The following is a 17,374-nucleotide window of genomic DNA, read 5'->3' as shown; positions in this document are numbered from 1 at the left end:
ACCGACGGGACTTCACAAAAGTGATGATTATGAAGATATATTCGCGTCGAAAGTATGAAATGATAGCCCCGAAGAGAAAATCCCAACTCCCGAACGATCCCCTTCTCACAACGGGTGATGGAAGACGCTGTTCTGGCTCCTTTCTTGGTGATGGGCAAGCTTGAACAGAGGTGGCGGCTCTCCGCGGAAAGACGCTAGTCTTTATTGGGGTTAGCTCATGCTCGCCAAATTCGCGCTAGCGCGGCCTTCCAGGGCTCCGAGCGAAACCCACACAAATCCAGATGACTTTGAGAATTCTACGAGGACAACGACGACAACCGACGACGCCGCCGCCAATCTCTTGATCACCGTTTCAGAGGTTCAAGGACAATCAAAATGGCGAACAACAGATTGCAATACGTGAGTTTTTGAACTGGAATATATTTCTTGCTTGGATGAAATACTGATTTTCTTTTTTTTTTTCTACAGCGGAGACGGAACCCGTACGTTTGAAATTCCCTCCCAGAAGTTCACAATACTATGCCCCCTGCGTCGCTTTCATTATCGGCGTTGTTCGCTTCAGTTCAGTGGCATATCGCATGATATTTGGCGCGACGAGACGCATCGGTTCTGAATCTGCCCTTGAAAGCACGATATTGATAGGTTTTTGTTCTACAGGTACAACACGCGGTCCAACAAGGTCCGCATCATCAAGACTCCTGGCGGCGAGCTCCGTTACCTCCACATCAAGAAGAAGGGCACTGCTCCCAAGTGCGGTGACTGTGGCATCAAGCTCCCCGGCGTGAGTGCTCCCGAGTGAAATTCTGGCTAGCAAGTGGTCTTCTGTGCGCTTTTTTGGATGTCTTCGATTGTACTGTCGAGTCGAGAGAGACAAGCTCGAGGAACGGAAAACGCACATTTTGATCACCTCTAGCCAAGTGATAGGAAGATGAGCAGGATCGCTGATTAGAAGGCTTAGATTCCCGCCCTCCGCCCTCGTGAATACTCCCAGATCTCCCGGCCCAAGAAGACCGTCAGCCGTGCCTATGGTGGTTCTCGCTGCGCCGGTTGCGTCAAGGACCGTATTGTCCGTGCTTTCCTGATTGAGGAGCAGAAGATCGTCAAGAAGGTCCTCAAGGAGTCTCAGGAGAAGGCCGCTGGCAAGCGCTAAACGATTACGTTTTGTTCTCGGTGTTGGTCTTTTTTTAAAGTGGGAGCGAATGATATGGAAAAATTCAGCCGGGTACGGTTCTCTTAGAGATAAAAGATGAACAGACACGGCTAGCATGCGAACCTTGTATGGTCGTGGCTATCAATGAAATTTCATTCTCATTATGAGTTATCAGCTCTCCCTGTCACTGTGTTGATCTGCCCAGAGGGAACACACGAGGTATCCAGCGATGGAATAATGATCACCCTCATCAGAGAACCATTTCCCTCTGTCCGGGCGCGTAGCTTTCCACTTCTGCAGACCGATCTCATTCGAAGATATCGTAGTTACGGATTACCCGTTAATCATTAAGAAATCGCTTCATTTACCTTCCCGCTCAAAGTCATCCGCTCAGGGCTCAGATAAATATCTTCATGGTCATGCTTCAATGGTCATGGCAGGATAGCCAGCGTCAGCAGGGTCTCACCATATTCCGATGTTCTGGAGCCTGAATCATCAGGCACCAATTGGTGTCAAAAATTTTTGTTGGAGCAGAATTAAGCCATTGTGATGCAACATGCTTGCAATTTCTACTCAAAAGAAGGAAAGTTGCAATGGACCCGGTCAGAAATATTGTCTAAGGGGTAAAAAAATATATCAATGGTATTAGGGAAAAGCATAGTTGTGTGGAAATGAGAGTTGGGCATGATAGTATATTTCTAGAAGAGGGTGCCTGCTTGTGCATGTACTAGGACCCGACATCTACTACTGCGGGTACCACCCGTGCTACATTGGCAAAACGTGAAAGGGAGGATCAGATTCTTCACGGCAGAAGTAACGATATCCTTCTCGAAGAGCGCACAGATGGATGAATGATGTCGGAGCTCCCTCCTCGTGATCCACAATACAAATCTACCATTGTGATCACCATTCGACACGGCGACCATCAACCTGGTAGATTGCTCTTTTTTTTATCCTGTTAATTTGTAAGAATATGAAACTAGGTACGGGACGTAGTACATATACACACATCCATGAATTCATTACTGAACAAATCTTGCCCATGTATTTTTGACAAAATCCCTTTTTTATCCACGTCGAATTACTTTCAGGTACCGAAACCGGTGAATCCTGGTCGGTTATTAGGACGGCATGCAGCTAGCTAGTGCATAGCTGAGGGTCTAACAAGGTGTTCCACTGTTGTGAAATTGACTGCTGTGCTGCAGATCTTGGGGGATCTGGCTGGAGAGAGTCGCTTCTCGATTCCGAGGGAGGGCCAATGGGCCCCGTCACGCATGAGTCTAAGTCATGCATCTATCGTTTGAGGCTTTACGACCTTCCACTAATGGATTTATTTGGGACAGAAGAAGGATGCTCAGTTGCAAGTCCACCGTCCATGAGACATTCGAGGTAGTAGTCTATCAGTAGATAGAGTTCTGTCACTGAAGCTGATCGACAGAGAAATGTCACCTGTCAATTATGTACCCAGCCATCGAAAGATCACACATGTATACCTCTTCGGCTCAGACACATGATGTACGTTGCTGTACAGATTACACTGCTGTAGGCATCCTATGGAAGCGGTGTGGATGTCACTCAGTCCTATCTTTTCGCTCTCTAGGTACCCGTGATTCTCGTGAGAACCTTGTCTTCGACACGAAAACCGGTCGTCAACCGGACTGGTAATGCGTGAAACCAGCCATCTGTGTGCTGATACCAGAGGGATCTATAATAGCATCCACATAAGCAGATCCCCTCACAGGATGTAGAAAGGAGATCATATGCGCGGGGATGGCGGAAAGGGGGTTGGGTCCCCGATTTGTAAAGATGAGCAACTATTCTCTGCAACTGCAAGAGGGGTGAGAAATAAGTACGCACCGAATATAACCTAGTCTAGAGGCTGATATGGGATGTGCTGTTTCGGAAATGAATCCCTGCTGTGACAACCCCGGGCGTTAAGGTCCGGTCAGGACAGGTGGAAGGAGCATCAGGCAACCCGGTCATAATTGTGAAGGCAACGAGCTAGTCCGAAGTGGAATCATGTTCTATTCTTTGATGAGAAGCATGCACCTTGAGGAACATCCCATAAGCCCCAGTAACATGAAGCAGGGAAAACAACAATAAACCACATGATACACAACAAAGAATGACACGGAGGAAGACGGCGGTCTCTTTTACTTTTTTTCATCTTGAATCTCTGATCATGGCGCTCAAGGCATGATGCTAGTTCGTGGAGACGTAGAATTCATCAAGCACTTGGAGTTGATCACCATACGGAGTATGCAGCCTGCCAATAGAGGGTCTATGAGGATGTAAAAAAGGGGCGTTTTGTTCATTATCCGTTTCTGTAGCTGTAGGACAATGGCTAAACTAGGCTGTATCAAATAGACTACGTTCAGGCAGCTTAGAGTTCGGAGCGGGCCGCTATCTTTATAGGAAACATCCTTTTGGCTTTGCAGCTTTGAAAGCATGAAGTAAGTGATTACTCATGGACATGAATGGATCGATTCACTTTGCTGAATTTGACAGTGGAGTCTATGTCTCAAGTTCCTGCAGAAAAAAGCAGTCCAACTCGCAGATAAGCGGAGAGGCACAGTAATTACTTGAGGAGTGTGTCATCATACCTAAGACCTTGAATCTCACTGTCAGATGACAATGACCTTGCTCGGTGGCCTATCCCAGGGATCTGACGTGGATGCTCGTCTCAACCTCCTTTATAGTTTATACGGTACAATCCACGCCTGGAAAAAAAAAAAAAGAACGGACATCCATCTTACGCGAACCATCGAATAACAGAGCACATGAGAAGTAATCAAGCCCAGAGCAACTCAGAACCCACAGTGGTCACTCTGTCTGGCGCTGCCACTGCGCGCCATTGGGCTTGGCTGCATTTACCAGTGGGATATTGACATCCACGAAGTCGACTGAGATAGTGAGAGTGAGGGAGCTACATCCCAGTTCGAATCGGATGTGACAGACAGACTGACAGGCTGACAGCATTCGACATACCTGAGACATCAAACTCTAACTTCAAACTCTAACTATATCTCTGTCTAGATACCTGTCAGTTATCTAGGCATTTGTAAGGTACTTTTGATAGTGCCTTCTAGCAGAGTTTAATTTTTTTGCGCTAAAACGCCAATGGTACGTGCTTAGGGTCATCTAGCGCGCTGGGTTTATTCGGTCTTCTGGAGAGAGTTCAATGCCGCTTCAATGAGCGAAAACAAGATGACAACGCGCAGTCTCGTTTCGTCTCGCCTCGTCTCCGGCATAATGAGTGACCATCCAACTGTCGAATCGACCCCACCACACCCTAGGGACCTTTACTTACATATTCCACATACTCATACATACATACATGCACATCCTTGAAGATGCCACCTTAGCTCCCTCTCATTATCAACTAGATGCCTTGCGTGGGTAATCACAAGGCAGAAACACCACCAGTCACCGGACTTTATGGCTGAAAAATGAGCTCGAGGACGGCTGAATCTCTGGCCGAATGGGTCGTCTCTGCCGCGTACTATCTGCATGTATTATGCAAAAATAGTTTTGTGTTCTGACTCCCGTAGATGAAGGATCCGTACGGAGTACGGAGTACATTGGGCAGCATGCTCCGTCCTCGATGACGCGAGTCCTATGACAAGCTGACATGGATGCTGAGAGTCTGTCCGGAACTGGCATTACCCTATCATTATCATCATCATCATCATCGTCGCGTCACAGTTTGCAATGACTGTCCACATGATCGACTTTATATGAAGAGACAAATCGTAATGGGACCGGACAAACAACAAATAAGAAATCTTCGACGCCGGCCAGGAACTTTTCCGCTCTCACTAAGCCAGAAATGAAAAGAAAATGATCAAAAAGGAAAATGCATCGACATAAATTCATGAACAAATGCTAGCGTGGACTGGAAATAGTCAGCTACAGTACATGTCTAGTTAGATTATGCAAGTCAGCTAATCAGAGCCCTGGCCCTGGTGTCTCAAATATGTGTCTGACTGCGGCCCACTCTCTTCTCTCAATAGTCCAGAAATTGTTGATACACTGAGTTGAAGATCTGACGAGGGTTCCGGGCCGGTCCACCAGCCATGGTTATTAATTGTAGGTAATCAATGGGGCAGCGAATAGACTCCACAGCAATCTCCAATCCCGCGTTCATATGCAAAACAATACTCTTCGTTAGGCCCCGCCATGTCATAGAACATAGGGGTACAGGGAGGGGGCCTCCGTGCAGCCAATGACGCTAGCCAAATTGTACTGTTCTGCTGACGGTCGATGCATGAGCGTGGCAGGACCGGACGCACGGGTTGGTGTCACTGTCGTCGCCACAGAAGTAGCTGTGCGAAGGTACGGGAAGTGATTCCCGATCTGTGACGGTAGCTGCTGCTGCTGCTGCTGCTGCAGAGGGGCGGAATGCAGATACAGTCGTTCCCTTTGTGCAGCGTCCTGCGGGCCTCCTGTCATCAAAAACATCTGACCACGATACTTGGCTGCAATCTTGGTCGCCTTCCCTCCTTTGGCCCCAGATCGTTGGCGCTGGGGAGCCGGTGTATCCGAGCCCAAAGGCCTTTTGTGATTCGCTTGCTTCCTGTATCGGGTAGTCGACTGGATGCCTTTCCTGTATGCCTCGTCCGTAAGGCGCCAGTAATTCACGGCCTTTTTGCCATTGGGAGATTCTACCCTCACGGCTTCAAAGCCCTGCGAGTTAAGTCGCATCTTAGCACGCAACTCCAGCAGAGATCAAAACAAAAGAAAGGGTAAACCCATGGAGCATCTGTGGGACCACATACCGCATTCATTGAGAGATTGTGCCGGATACTGTTCTGCCATCCCTTTGAGCGTTGGTCTCTCCCCTTGCTTGTATTTTGCTCGAACCAGCTATAGATCTCCTGAAGAGTACGCTTCCTATCAGGAGCAGTCTTTAGAGCTTCCGCGATCAAATGAGAATACGGAAGGTCTGTGGGCCCACTGTCGTCTGAAATTGGATTCCTTTCTGTTTCATTGCGCTCAATTTCTCGCTGGATTTCTGTTCTCTCACGGTCGACATGCTGTGAAGAATTGGAAGACGTGGCTGACCTTGTTTGGGGAGAGGGTGTGGTGTGCATCGTCTCAGACTGTTGTGGAAAGGGTTCAGCGGCTGGTGAAGGCGTAATGTAGATCTGAGAATCAGGGGCATTGCGACCATGGCCCTCTACTCCCTGGATCCAGTCCGACGAACTTTCAGTCACACGAGGGTACCCAAACTGAATATCTGCCTGGTCCGGTCTGGAGTAGGGCGCCATCGCATGAGACGTCCCTTCATCACAGTATGAAAATAGATAAAGATTTCCATCTTTGGGAGCTTCCAGCGGCGACGTAGAAGCACTGAGGGGATAAGCTTGAGTTGTACTGAGCGCCCATGGGTCAGGAAAAGTGAATGCTGTCTCCAGGGTCTCTGGGCTGCTTGAACTTGAATTCACCCACACTATTGAGCAGGGATTGGAATTATCGGAATTCTCTGCAAAAGAGCCATCAGACGAGGGGGATGATGATTGCAACAGCTGTGAAGAGTAATGATGATAAGCTCCCTGGTCAGAGTTGTTTGCGGGTAAATCGTAGGAGGGAATGGAGTGAACCATAGTGTCTGGTCTTAACACAAACTAATGTCAATCGCAGGCTGTTTTGAAACTCCACACAACCTTGAGGAACTGACATCAGAGGATAATATCCACAGAGAAGGGACAATAGTAATAGAGTTTAATAAGGTGTAAGACTGCTCACAAGAGAGAGAGAGATCAAGCGCACTGATGAGGGGATGGCCCCGTTAGATACACGGAAGAGTAGACCAGAATTGTGGAGAGCAAATGCGAAAATAAGGTGACAGAAGCCAGAAATTTCGAAGAGCCCCAGAAATTGACAGGTATCCCAAAGACAAAGAAAAAGGGGAAAAGAAAAAAAAAAGGAAAAGGCGGGACCACCGAGCAAAGAGAGAAGATGCACCAGGTCATTCAAGGTGAACTATCATGAGGTAAAAGTGTAGAGTGCCAGCTCATACCTAAAGTTGACGTCCTTTCTTGTTGCCTTGTCTGCTGAGGACTACCCGACAGATTCATGCACATCTGGCCCCAACGAACAAGGGGGAAAGGGTCTGAGACGTAGGGGGACTAGTTTTGGCCGTCATGCGTCTTGAGTGTGATATACTCATAAAGTGGTCGTGCTTCAATCCATTCCTTCTACAGGAAATGCTTTCCCAGGCTGTGGAACAGGGATCCAGTATAAGGACGCAACTAATGAACTCCGTGACTGTGAAGAGGCTGGATCTGGTACTACAGAGGGGCTGCAAAGGATCAATTAGTGACATTTTACAAGCTAGGCCGACCGGGATTAGCTTGAGCTCGCGGATAGCGGACGCCTGCAGAGGGTCTTGCTATGGTCCATACTTTAGTACATGGAACAACCGAAAATGGAACAACGAGAGTACGGAAAAAGAAAAAGAAAGAGATACAGAACACGGGCCTTTTCTGGAATCGATATTGCCACAGGGTCTTGAGGAACCCCAACTGCTTCTCTTCAATCCATCCTGCAGATGCTCAAGCAATTTCTCTGTTCCCCGTCCAGCCGGAACCCGTCAAACGGCCTGCAGGTGGCATGGGTGTCACCATAGCCGCCGCTTCATCACAACCCTCTCCGGTTCAATTTCGTGGCGACGATTCGAAATGCGATAAGGTATCCAGGATGTATTGCCGGCTCCCAGGTGATTTCCGTCAGCATCGCTCGAAGTCGAAAATTACTTACACATCTTCAGCGTCGCCCCGAAAAGGCGGAAGGACGAAAAGTGCAATACTTTAAAGGGGTTGCAGAGTGGTGGATTTAAGCATTAGATAGTGATTTCCCGCACATGGAACCTCTCATATGTGAGTACGGTCGTAGAACCGGAGCCAGACCCTAGTTGACATCTCTGCAAGGTAAGGTAGGTTCGTATGACACGTCTTAGCCCTTCGCCTAAGGCATCGTAAAGTCACCGAGGTCGGCCGTCTTGAGATCCAGTGATGAAGCGGACGGTTAGTATTTCCCGGCCAATCATAGAACAGGATTTCCTCTCGCAGCAGATCCTGAACCGAAACATTCGCGAGCATGGAATCTAACTGATCCAAGATACGTAGCCATTGGGACATCGAGAGCGACTGGCCACAACGCAGACCGCCCAAGAGATATAAATAGGCGAGATCGTTAGATCGGTAAGCCGGCGTTGACGCTTCACTTCCGGTAGTAGATCTATAACCAATCAGTATCTGCTGTTCTGACAAGCAAACTGCGACTCAAGTAAGGAAGTTGGGGAGAAAGCTTACTCGCTTGAACTGAAAATGAAGTTGTAAGATTCCCTGGAGATGTCAGTACTTGTAAGTGCAATAGAAGGGGCGCCGGGGTATACCTTGTCGAACGTGCTTTTAAATCCCCTCTCTCTTTTGGCGCTATAGTCCCACTCTTTGTCTACGATACGAAATGCGATATCTTCGTACGGGGGTCCAGCCATAAACCGAATAAGGCACGTATCTTCTTCGCCAGCTGCGGCAAATGATTGTCCGCGTTTCCGTCCATGCTCGCGTTCAATGCGGTACGTAGGGGCTTTTGTTTTATCGATAAGATCGGGGTAGAAAATGTTGAACTTGTAGCCCTGGACAACTTTTGGTGGCGGATTGTCATGATCATAGTGCGTCTGGTTGTATTTGTTCCACTCATACCCCATTTGCACCCGGTTGAAGTACCGCGGCTTGCGAGGTCGGTACTTGCTGGCCCACTGCGGTTGCGCACCCGTGCTGACAGATTCCTCGCCCGTAAAGATCTCCTCGTTTTCACTGACTCCTTTAGCAAGTTCTCTCTCGTAAAGAGCTTTCGTCGCTTGCGAGAAATCCTCATTGGGAATCGATGAGAAGCGGGTGGATGCTGTCGCAGTAGGCATGTTCGTTGTCTGATTTGCGGAAGCTGCAGAGGGTCTCTCCGTCTGCCGCTGACGAAGGGGAACAAAGCCCATCTTTAGAATCTTTTGTCGTTCGCGTGCCTTCAAGCGTAGTCAGCAACAGACTGGGACCACACATACAAGAGCAAGGGCAACTTACCACTTGATTAAGGAAAGCTCCTTCATCCAATATTTCCAAGCCTTTATCCTCTGGACGAATCTGGAGCAATGGCTCGGGATCTAGATCACGGAATTCGATCTCACTAAGCTGTTCAGGTCGTTCCTGATATGTCTGAATGGCCGGTGCGAGAGGAGCCAGTTTCGTTCGGATAGATTCAGCCTCTTCATGTTGTTGTTTGCGCAACCCTCTGACACGCTCATCGATCACGGCCTGGTAGACGTTCTTCACCTTCGCGCGAGCTTTCCACACCGTCAGGCTGCGCAAAAGCTCTTCCCAATAATCAGTGTCGATAGGCTCGTTAGAGTCCAGCTTCTTCCGGACCTGCACCTCAAGGGTCTCGAGTTGCTCGTATGTTTTCGGGCTTAGGAGTCGATTAATGTCAGCGGCAACGGAGCTGAGAGCACGTCCTTCGGGGGCAGTCGTTTTCTGGCGATCTCGGCAGATAACCTTCATTGTCTGAATGGAGGCACGAGATTAGTCTCGAGCAAATGAGAACAAGACGCAGATAAGACTTACTTTCCAAAAATCCCTATTCTGTGAATTCTTCTCCAAGCTCAGAAATGTATCGATATCCTTCTCCAACTCGAGTAATTGACTCTGAGATAACCCTTCGAAAACGCCATCGGGATCCACCAGATCCAGCTCTGAGTCCGCAATCTCATCGTCAAGAGGATTCCGTGTTGGATCAATAACTCGCAGAGTAACCGTAAGCCAATCTATTGGTTTCGCACGACCCTCTTTGACTCGGATCTCGGCTTTCTTTTTCGCTTGCTTGAGAACAAACATGTCCTCCTGCGCCACCCATTCACGCACTTGCTCATCCTCCTGTAACTGATTGAGACGCACCTGGTCTCGCATGCTCCTTACCGGCGGCTGCGATGGTCGGCTGTTTCCATCCTCCCATTTTCTACCGCCCTGGTGTCGGTCTCTCTCGTCGTATTTGCGGTGATATTTCTGGGGCTGGCGCCACGACGAAGGGGAGCGAGAGCGGCTTCGCTTAGAGCCTGTTCTGTCGGGGAGTCGCGACGACATCTCGTCGTCCGATCGCGTGAAATTTTGCTGAAGAGACCTTCGATCGCAGTAGTATGTTTGTTGAACGTCGCGATGGCCGTCACTTTGGAAGATCCGCGAATAGTCTGGACTCTGGAGAAGCTTCCGGGTGGAAGGTTAACCGAGCGGCAGAGTTTCCGCAGTTTAGCACGTGCTCCGCTCCGCCATCACGTCAAATACAACTGGGAGTGCTGCCTGGGATGATAATAATCACTTACAACTACCCAGCGGGAGATTTTGATGATGCCCTCGAAATGGAGAAGACTTCGTCTTCCAAAGCAGGATGGCTTGCCTCCGCTTCTTTTGAGATACTCCAGAACACTAGATAGTTACGATGTTTACATGACTGACCTTTCCAATATCTGGACCGAGCATATGAGTCGCCAGGACATTCTCAACAGAGCCGATGAAGATGCTACTACAATTGACCCGAGCGAAGACCCAGATCAGCTTGAAGTGCTCCTTGGAAAGATAGATGGAGCTCTAAGTGGCGAACCTGGCTGTACTGCATCGCTAGAAAATGGATTGCGCGAGGATTCTATGAAACTGACAGTATCAACAAAGCTTCCTGCACCGTTGAGACCTTTAATATGGATTATCTATCTTTCGAAGGAGCCGCAATCTTCTACATCTCAGCATCTTATACTCCCATTACTTCGAGCAGAAGCCGGGTGGGAGTCGCGCCAGCGAACTCTCCTTGACTACCTTAGTAAGAAAGACTGGGTTCTAGGAAAGCTGTTCGATAAGATCGAGGGCATGGGTATCGATCTGAGCACCATCTTTCCTGGAATCTCCGGGCTACGGAAAGCTCACGGGGATACGTTGCTCTCTCAAGCTGCCAATTACATCAAAGGAGTGGCGCCTTTCAATGAACAAGAATGGCTTGACGAAGTCGCCAAATCATCACCTGATTCAGTTGTTGCTGCCAACATTCTTGCGGAAGTGTCTGGATCCGCAGACACCAGAGAGGTAGAGAGACTCGGCCCACCCCCGGACAGTTGGTGGGTGAAGCTCGCAGCAACCAGAGCTAGCAGCATGGCGACTCCAAAGCGTGGAGGAGCCACAAAAACCGCGGAGAAAAAGCCCGCGAAAACTGTTTCCGAAATGCACACGGACACAGACAACGATGACCTCGATGATGACGATGAGTTTGAGGTTCGTGTAACCCTTGGCTATCCCTGTACTTGTTTTAATGCCATTGCTTCAGCGACAAGAGACACCACCCAGGCTCAAAAGGGCCAAGGAGCCTGAACGACTATCCCCCGCTACCACTGCTACCACCGCTGGAACGGACGGTGAGACAGATCAGGAACATGAACCCATGAAGCGAAGATCTCCTTCGCCAGAGAAGCCTCCAGCAAAGAAGTCAAAAGGACTGGGTATCATAGGCGGTAAAAAGCAGCTCAAGCAAAAGTCTCCAACACCCCCACCGCCATCTCCACCGCAAGATCTCGCATCACCGACATCAAAAGTGCAAGAGGAAGAGGCAACGGACTCGGGTACCGACCGCGACGCTCGAGTCTCACCCTTTCCTTCTCGAGCACCAACCACTCCCAAACCCAGCGCAAGTACAACCACTGCCCCGAAACCGCGCGGGCTAGGCGTCATCGGAGGCAAAAAGAAAGAACCGCCACAACAACAAATTCCTCAGCCTTCCTCTCTCTCCCCGGAATCGCAAGGAGCCCTCACCCCAGAACCAAAGCTAAAACGAGTTGGCAAGCTGGGTATGATCGGAGGTAAAGCCCGCAAGACCAGTGAGGTTCCCCCACCTGCCTCCTCCCGGACTCGGGCCGAGACGACGACACCGCCGCCTCCAGCAAAGTCTGAGAGCGACGAGGTCTCCCAACGAGGTGCTGTAAAGCGATCCCCTTCGCCTGTGAAACCACCGCCACAGGAGACGGAGCAGGAGCGCGCTGATCGCAAACGAGAGGAACTGAAAAGGCAGCTTGAGGCGAAGAGCAAGGCTCCGGCGAAGAAGAAAAGAAGATTCTAAGCTAGCTTTGGGCTTGTCTGTAGAGAATATGTTGTGGACATTTCAGTACTTGTGGTTCTAAAGCGCTTTGGAGTGCATTTTGATATCATGTTCTGTTCAGCATCTGATCCGTCTTATCCTCCTTCGCCGGGACCAAGACACTGCCTCTAGTCATCTATCACGACCCCTTAACCATCAACTTATAACCTGATTCCCATGAGTGACCATCATAAAAGTTCTAAACATGTATGCAGTGAGTCATAAGAACACGAAGGGCACGGTCAGATGTTGTCAGATGTTAATTCCGCTACTGCCCCCGGTACTCGCCCGCGACGCACCACTCCGTCGCTTGCCTTGCTCGCTCGGCGTCACTAATCGTACTTTCTTAGGTGACATCATGCCAGACGAGGATGCTGCTCCCGTCCCGGCGGACGCAGGTGAAACAGTGCTTCCGCCTGATGCAGCAACACCGAGCATACCACGGACCTTTTCGACCGCTTTGCTCTCGCCTTTTGCCCACGGGTCGCGTTTGACGAACCCCAATCCGGCTTTTCTGCTGGCAGCGTCTCGCTTTCTCGATTCATCCTGCAAAACGGTGCGATTAAACTCACGGCGTGGTCCCGGCCCACAGTCGTGCATACAGCCAGGGGTCGCGCAACCACCTTCACTGAAGGAAGGGTCGCTCAACCACGCGGCAATACAAGCCATGTGGCCTCCGTGGCCGCAACCTTGACACCAGGTCCAGAGAGAGGAACCAATTGGTCGAGGAACGGTGTAATCACCCAGCAATGCACCATCCAAACGCTGCAGCTCGGAGGGAGGGATCTGCTCCGTCTTGAGTGAGGACCGCGATGAGGATAGCAGATGCGAGGTAACCTCGGAGTGCTCTTCGGAATCGGCAAATGATGAGATCTGCTCTGTAATCCAGTCGGCCGGTGGGTCAACGCTCATGCAAATGGCACAAGGTTCTTGCGGGGTATTGCATTGATAACAGCGACGGTTATCCTGTTTCGGGTTTTCGTATGGTCGCTTGCATGTGAAGCAGAAAACATTTATGAAAGTATTTGTCTGGGCGTACTCATACACTGCTGGATAGGATGGCACACACAAAAGTCGAAGCTCGGCAGCCTCGAGGTACATCGACTGGCGTACAAGGTGCTCATGGTAGGTTTTGAAGATGAGCTCACACTCCTCCCTTGGGAGAAGTTTCTCACATTGTTGGAAGAGTACGCGTAGTTTCTGAAGCAGATGGGCAGCAGACTGTATGTCAACGTGCGTGCTGCTGTGATTATACCTAATCGCTTCTTTCAGCAGTATTCCTGGCCCCCAAGGCTTGTTTCCGCTCAGGTCGGGGCTGAGAGGAATACCGACTTCGGAAAGGTCCTCCGTCGACTCAGGTATGGATCGAAAATTCGGTACATTCTTGGCTGACGTTGAGCTGTCCTTAGGAATCTGCACGGGGCTAGACTCCGTTAGAAGTGGAGGAGGGCTCGCAGGACGTTCCAGATGAACGCGGCTAGCATCAATAACACTTTCTTGAAACACTCCATCATCCTGAAGGGCCTGTTCGTTCAATATGGAGGTGTGAGCAAGCTCTAGATTCTCATGCTCGCGAGTATAGTCCTCAATGAGGGATTCATCCGTTTCAGCAATCCTCGAGCTATCATACAGTCTTGCCGCAGAGGAAAACGATGTAGCCAGTGATTTGGAAGGATGTGAGCTTCCTGTAGATTCTGAGAACATTGGAAAGCTCTCCGAGGATTCATGTCGGTGGAAAGGCGGTGGCCTCTGGGGCTCGATATGAGACTCGAGCGATAAAACTTTTTTAGGAAAGAGCTTATAATCACGAATCGCTGCCCTTTTATCCTCCATTTTTTGGTCAAACTCGTCCTCTGACGCTCCTTTGACATAATCCGGGTGATTTCGAACACGCCAGTCCGCCTGACGATTAATGGCCCGCGGTGCTGATCTTTGGTCACTTTCCGGACTTTGAATCGCCGATGTCCCAACAAGGTCTCGTGGGTTGTCAAACGAACCCAGAGAACTATCACCTGCATCTGACTGGCGTTTTTCAAATTGGGGTATGGAATGGGGTTCGACATCTGACATTGACGACCAACCGTTCGAGTTCATCGTGTTCATTGTGCCCTGGTTAGAGCTCAAAACAGAGGGCGGTAAGGGCTCAATATCTGTAGCGTCATCGTCCAAGGATGTCATTTGCGAGTTCGGACTGCCCAGGGACTCGACGGGAGAGTCCGGTAAGGGTCTGGCGAGAGGTGTGGTGATATTTGACGTGCTTTCAATTTCTGTTGTGGCATGCTTTGATGCATCTGTCTCCATTACGCCTCTGAACAAGCGGTTTTTCAATTTATCAGTCCTCCCATCTTCCAGGGCGGGAGGTCGCTCGGCATGTTGCCCCTCTTTGGAGAGCTTTTTCTTGACGTTGCGTGAGCCTCTTTCCGGGGCCTGTCGTTGCGCCCTGGCCCTGAGTTCAAGCTCCTGAATAACAGCAAACTTGACTATCCTCCAAGTCTGAGCTAGCTTGGGCAGCGACACATCCTCTGCGCGCTCTGAATTCTGAGTCAACGAGTCCAACAAGGCGCGCAGTATGTCCGCATGCTTGCGGCTATCTTCAGGGGCTTCGAATAAGGGAGTATAGTGGCGAGCAAGGAATCGAAAGACCGCCGGATCCAAAGTGGCCCCGGGAACGCTACCCACTACTCCGAGCTGGCGTGGTCCAGGTGGAGGAACCTTGGACAGCGTCTCTCCCAACGGAAGGACGGAAGGATTCTCGGGAGCCCCCGGCGGGGTACTGCTCAACGATTTAGAAGGACGAATGCTACTGGACTTACTGGGTCGAGCGCGAATGGAGATAAACGAAGGTTCATCAAGGACATCTTCCGTCGGACTCTGGCCCAAAGGTTCTCCGCTACTGTGCTCCATCTCTAGACGATCTTTGAAGTCAGTAGCACTGAGACCCGTAATACTTCGCCGAGCTCGTTTCTGAGCGAAAGCAAGCACCTCTCCATTAGGGCTCCAAGCGACGGCGCACGTGGGTCGCTGATGGACTACATGCGGAGCATAACGAATGTCGGTCTGTGTGAAAGCACCGGTTTCGCCTACTGTCCACAAGAGATCCTTGGAATGCCAGAGCAGATCGGAAGCGTGAGAGTCATACCGATCGAATTCCCGGAAGGGGATATGTGGTCGTCGAAGGTCCCAGAGGTGAACCCGTGGATCTTCTTTGTCGTACGATGTGACCACCTGGCAAGACTGCCAATCCCCGGATTCCTTATCCGTGGAAGGCGGGCGCCATCGCACATTGAGGACGGCCTGGGGTGTCCTGAACTGGAAAGTAGGCTTTTGTCTCCGCTCAGCAGTCGAGGAAAAGTCCCAGACTTTGACCTGCCTGTCTGTGCCGCCACTGACGACATGTTGTCCATCCGGGTGCCAATCTACTGAAAAACACGGTCTGTCATGGGCCGTAATCCTCATTAAGGGAGCACTGTTTTTCCGAGAGTCCCACAGTTGAATCGCACCGCTATCCGTAGCGGTCGCAAACACGAAACGGTCGCTAGGTGACCACCTGATGTCACGGACGGCGTCACTGTTGCCAATGTATTGTTCCTTACTCCCACACATAGACACTCCACGCTCGGCGGACGCTGTCCGCAAGTCCCACATCCGGATCGTAGAATCCTGACTCCCTGACAGAAGCAATGCCGGAGCGTAAGGATTGAAAGATAGCCGATGAACCTGACGGCTGTGTCCTTGGAAGCGGCAAAATTCCAAGCCAGTCCGATTGAGATCATAGACGACAATGCGACCATTAGCCACAGCGGTGGCGATGGTTCGGTCATAATTGCCATGTGACCATTTCACGTCCCTGACGGTCAGCTGGTCCTTGTGCCGCGCGGAAAGCCCACTCCCACCATGATGCGTGGAGGAGTAACTGATGATAGCATTGCGAAGATTGAATTCCTCCGACAGACGGTCGGGGGAGACGCGAATAGTCTTCAAAATTTCCTTCCCACCAATGACGGCGTGCGTCCGTTGCGGGGAGACGTCTAGGGCGGCTATGGGGATACCGGTCTTATGTGTAACAGTTTGAGATGCCCCAGGTCTGGAACTGACGTTAGTTCAATCGTTTCTAAGTGGCTGGAACTCAAGCTCTATGAGAGCGGTAGCCTAATAGGCGGTGGAGTGGTGAAAGCGAAGCCAAGCAAGGGAAGTAGGTGTGACAATGATAAAATCAAAATGATAGAAAACCCAAACCGAAGAAGGAAATGAAAGCCGTACAATGACTTGGACCTGGTTGAGCGGGGACCAGCAGACAGATCTGCACGACCCGTTGAAGTCTGCGGGCTGGGGGGCCGAGACCCAGAGAAAAAAGGCTGGGCAAATCTTGCTAGAGCATTGGCCGCTCGATGGGAGTATTTTTGGCCTTGATGCACTGGCGCAGGAGGAGGAGGGGGGGGAGGAGCCGGAGATTGATGTGCAGTAGAAGTGTTGCCACGAGTGGGCAGCCGAGGAAGATCGGTCATGGTAGATCAAATGATGCACGACTCAGCATCGAGACCAAGATCGTAGAAAAAAAAGCAAAGCAGACAAGGTTAGTTGATCAAGACTCATCCTGATGAAGATCGAAGCTTCATCCTCGCTCAATAGGTAGGCACCTAGCAATAGTCAGATGAGCAGCAAAATGCTTACAAAGATTGTAGAACAGAACACAGAATGATACAGAGTACGGAGTAGTTAGTCACTTGATGGTCAATAATGGCAGCAATCCATGGATTGTTGGGGGCGGGGCCAGACAGGGGGAGGCGGAGCCACTGCAGTCGCAAAAGATGTGGAATTGTGTATGCCTTCAAAAGTAGAGAAAGCTGGGGAGTGGAGGTAGAAGGTTACCAGTAGGCTTGGTGTTATTATTATTGGTTGGAACCAGACAGCGGATGACCGAGTAAATGCAGCTCCAAAAGAGACGGACAAGAAGGGGTACTTGGTTGGATGATGCTTGCAAGCTGGATAGAGGGGAGGAATATATGACGGGAGTGAGGATGATGCCTATGATGGAGGATGGATCAATGGCAATAATGA

At 50.2% G+C, this 17,374-nt stretch overlaps 5 protein-coding genes across 5 annotated transcripts; 2 read left to right on the top strand and 3 right to left on the bottom strand.

Moving 5' to 3' along the window:
- Positions 1–375: 375 nt before the first annotated feature.
- On the top strand, positions 376–1,150 carry Aspvir_001385 (60S ribosomal protein eL34; the record flags this gene model as incomplete). The annotated part of the gene is made up of 4 exons (XM_043266507.1): positions 376–399; positions 469–482; positions 658–781; positions 959–1,150. The coding sequence occupies 4 exons, from the start codon at positions 376–378 to the stop codon at positions 1,148–1,150; spliced, it is 354 nt and encodes a 117-aa protein (XP_043122442.1).
- Positions 1,151–5,332: 4,182 nt separating this feature from the next.
- On the bottom strand, positions 5,333–6,420 carry Aspvir_001384 (forkhead box transcription factor; the record flags this gene model as incomplete). Its single annotated transcript, XM_043266506.1, has 2 exons — positions 5,333–5,836; positions 5,929–6,420. 2 exons carry the CDS (start codon positions 6,418–6,420, stop codon positions 5,333–5,335), a joined length of 996 nt encoding a protein of 331 aa, XP_043122441.1.
- Positions 6,421–8,374: 1,954 nt separating this feature from the next.
- Positions 8,375–10,287, bottom strand: Aspvir_001383 (splicing factor cactin; the record flags this gene model as incomplete). The annotated part of the gene is made up of 5 exons (XM_043266505.1): positions 8,375–8,392; positions 8,467–8,499; positions 8,550–9,176; positions 9,235–9,711; positions 9,772–10,287. The coding sequence occupies 5 exons, from the start codon at positions 10,285–10,287 to the stop codon at positions 8,375–8,377; spliced, it is 1,671 nt and encodes a 556-aa protein (XP_043122440.1).
- Positions 10,288–10,647: 360 nt separating this feature from the next.
- Positions 10,648–12,298, top strand: Aspvir_001382 (uncharacterized protein; the record flags this gene model as incomplete). The annotated part of the gene is made up of 2 exons (XM_043266504.1): positions 10,648–11,460; positions 11,513–12,298. The coding sequence occupies 2 exons, from the start codon at positions 10,648–10,650 to the stop codon at positions 12,296–12,298; spliced, it is 1,599 nt and encodes a 532-aa protein (XP_043122439.1).
- A 270-nt stretch (positions 12,299–12,568) lies between these two features.
- On the bottom strand, positions 12,569–16,821 carry Aspvir_001381 (WD repeat protein; the record flags this gene model as incomplete). The annotated part of the gene is made up of 2 exons (XM_043266503.1): positions 12,569–16,400; positions 16,577–16,821. The coding sequence occupies 2 exons, from the start codon at positions 16,819–16,821 to the stop codon at positions 12,569–12,571; spliced, it is 4,077 nt and encodes a 1,358-aa protein (XP_043122438.1).
- Between the last annotated feature and the right edge of the window lie 553 nt (positions 16,822–17,374).

Source organism: Aspergillus viridinutans (assembly GCF_018404265.1).
Source record: "Aspergillus viridinutans IFM 47045 DNA, scaffold_1, whole genome shotgun sequence".
NCBI classification, from domain to species: Eukaryota; Fungi; Ascomycota; class Eurotiomycetes; order Eurotiales; family Aspergillaceae; genus Aspergillus; species Aspergillus viridinutans.
Note: the sequence above shows the minus strand (reverse complement) of the source record. Positions and strands in the feature narration are given on the sequence as shown.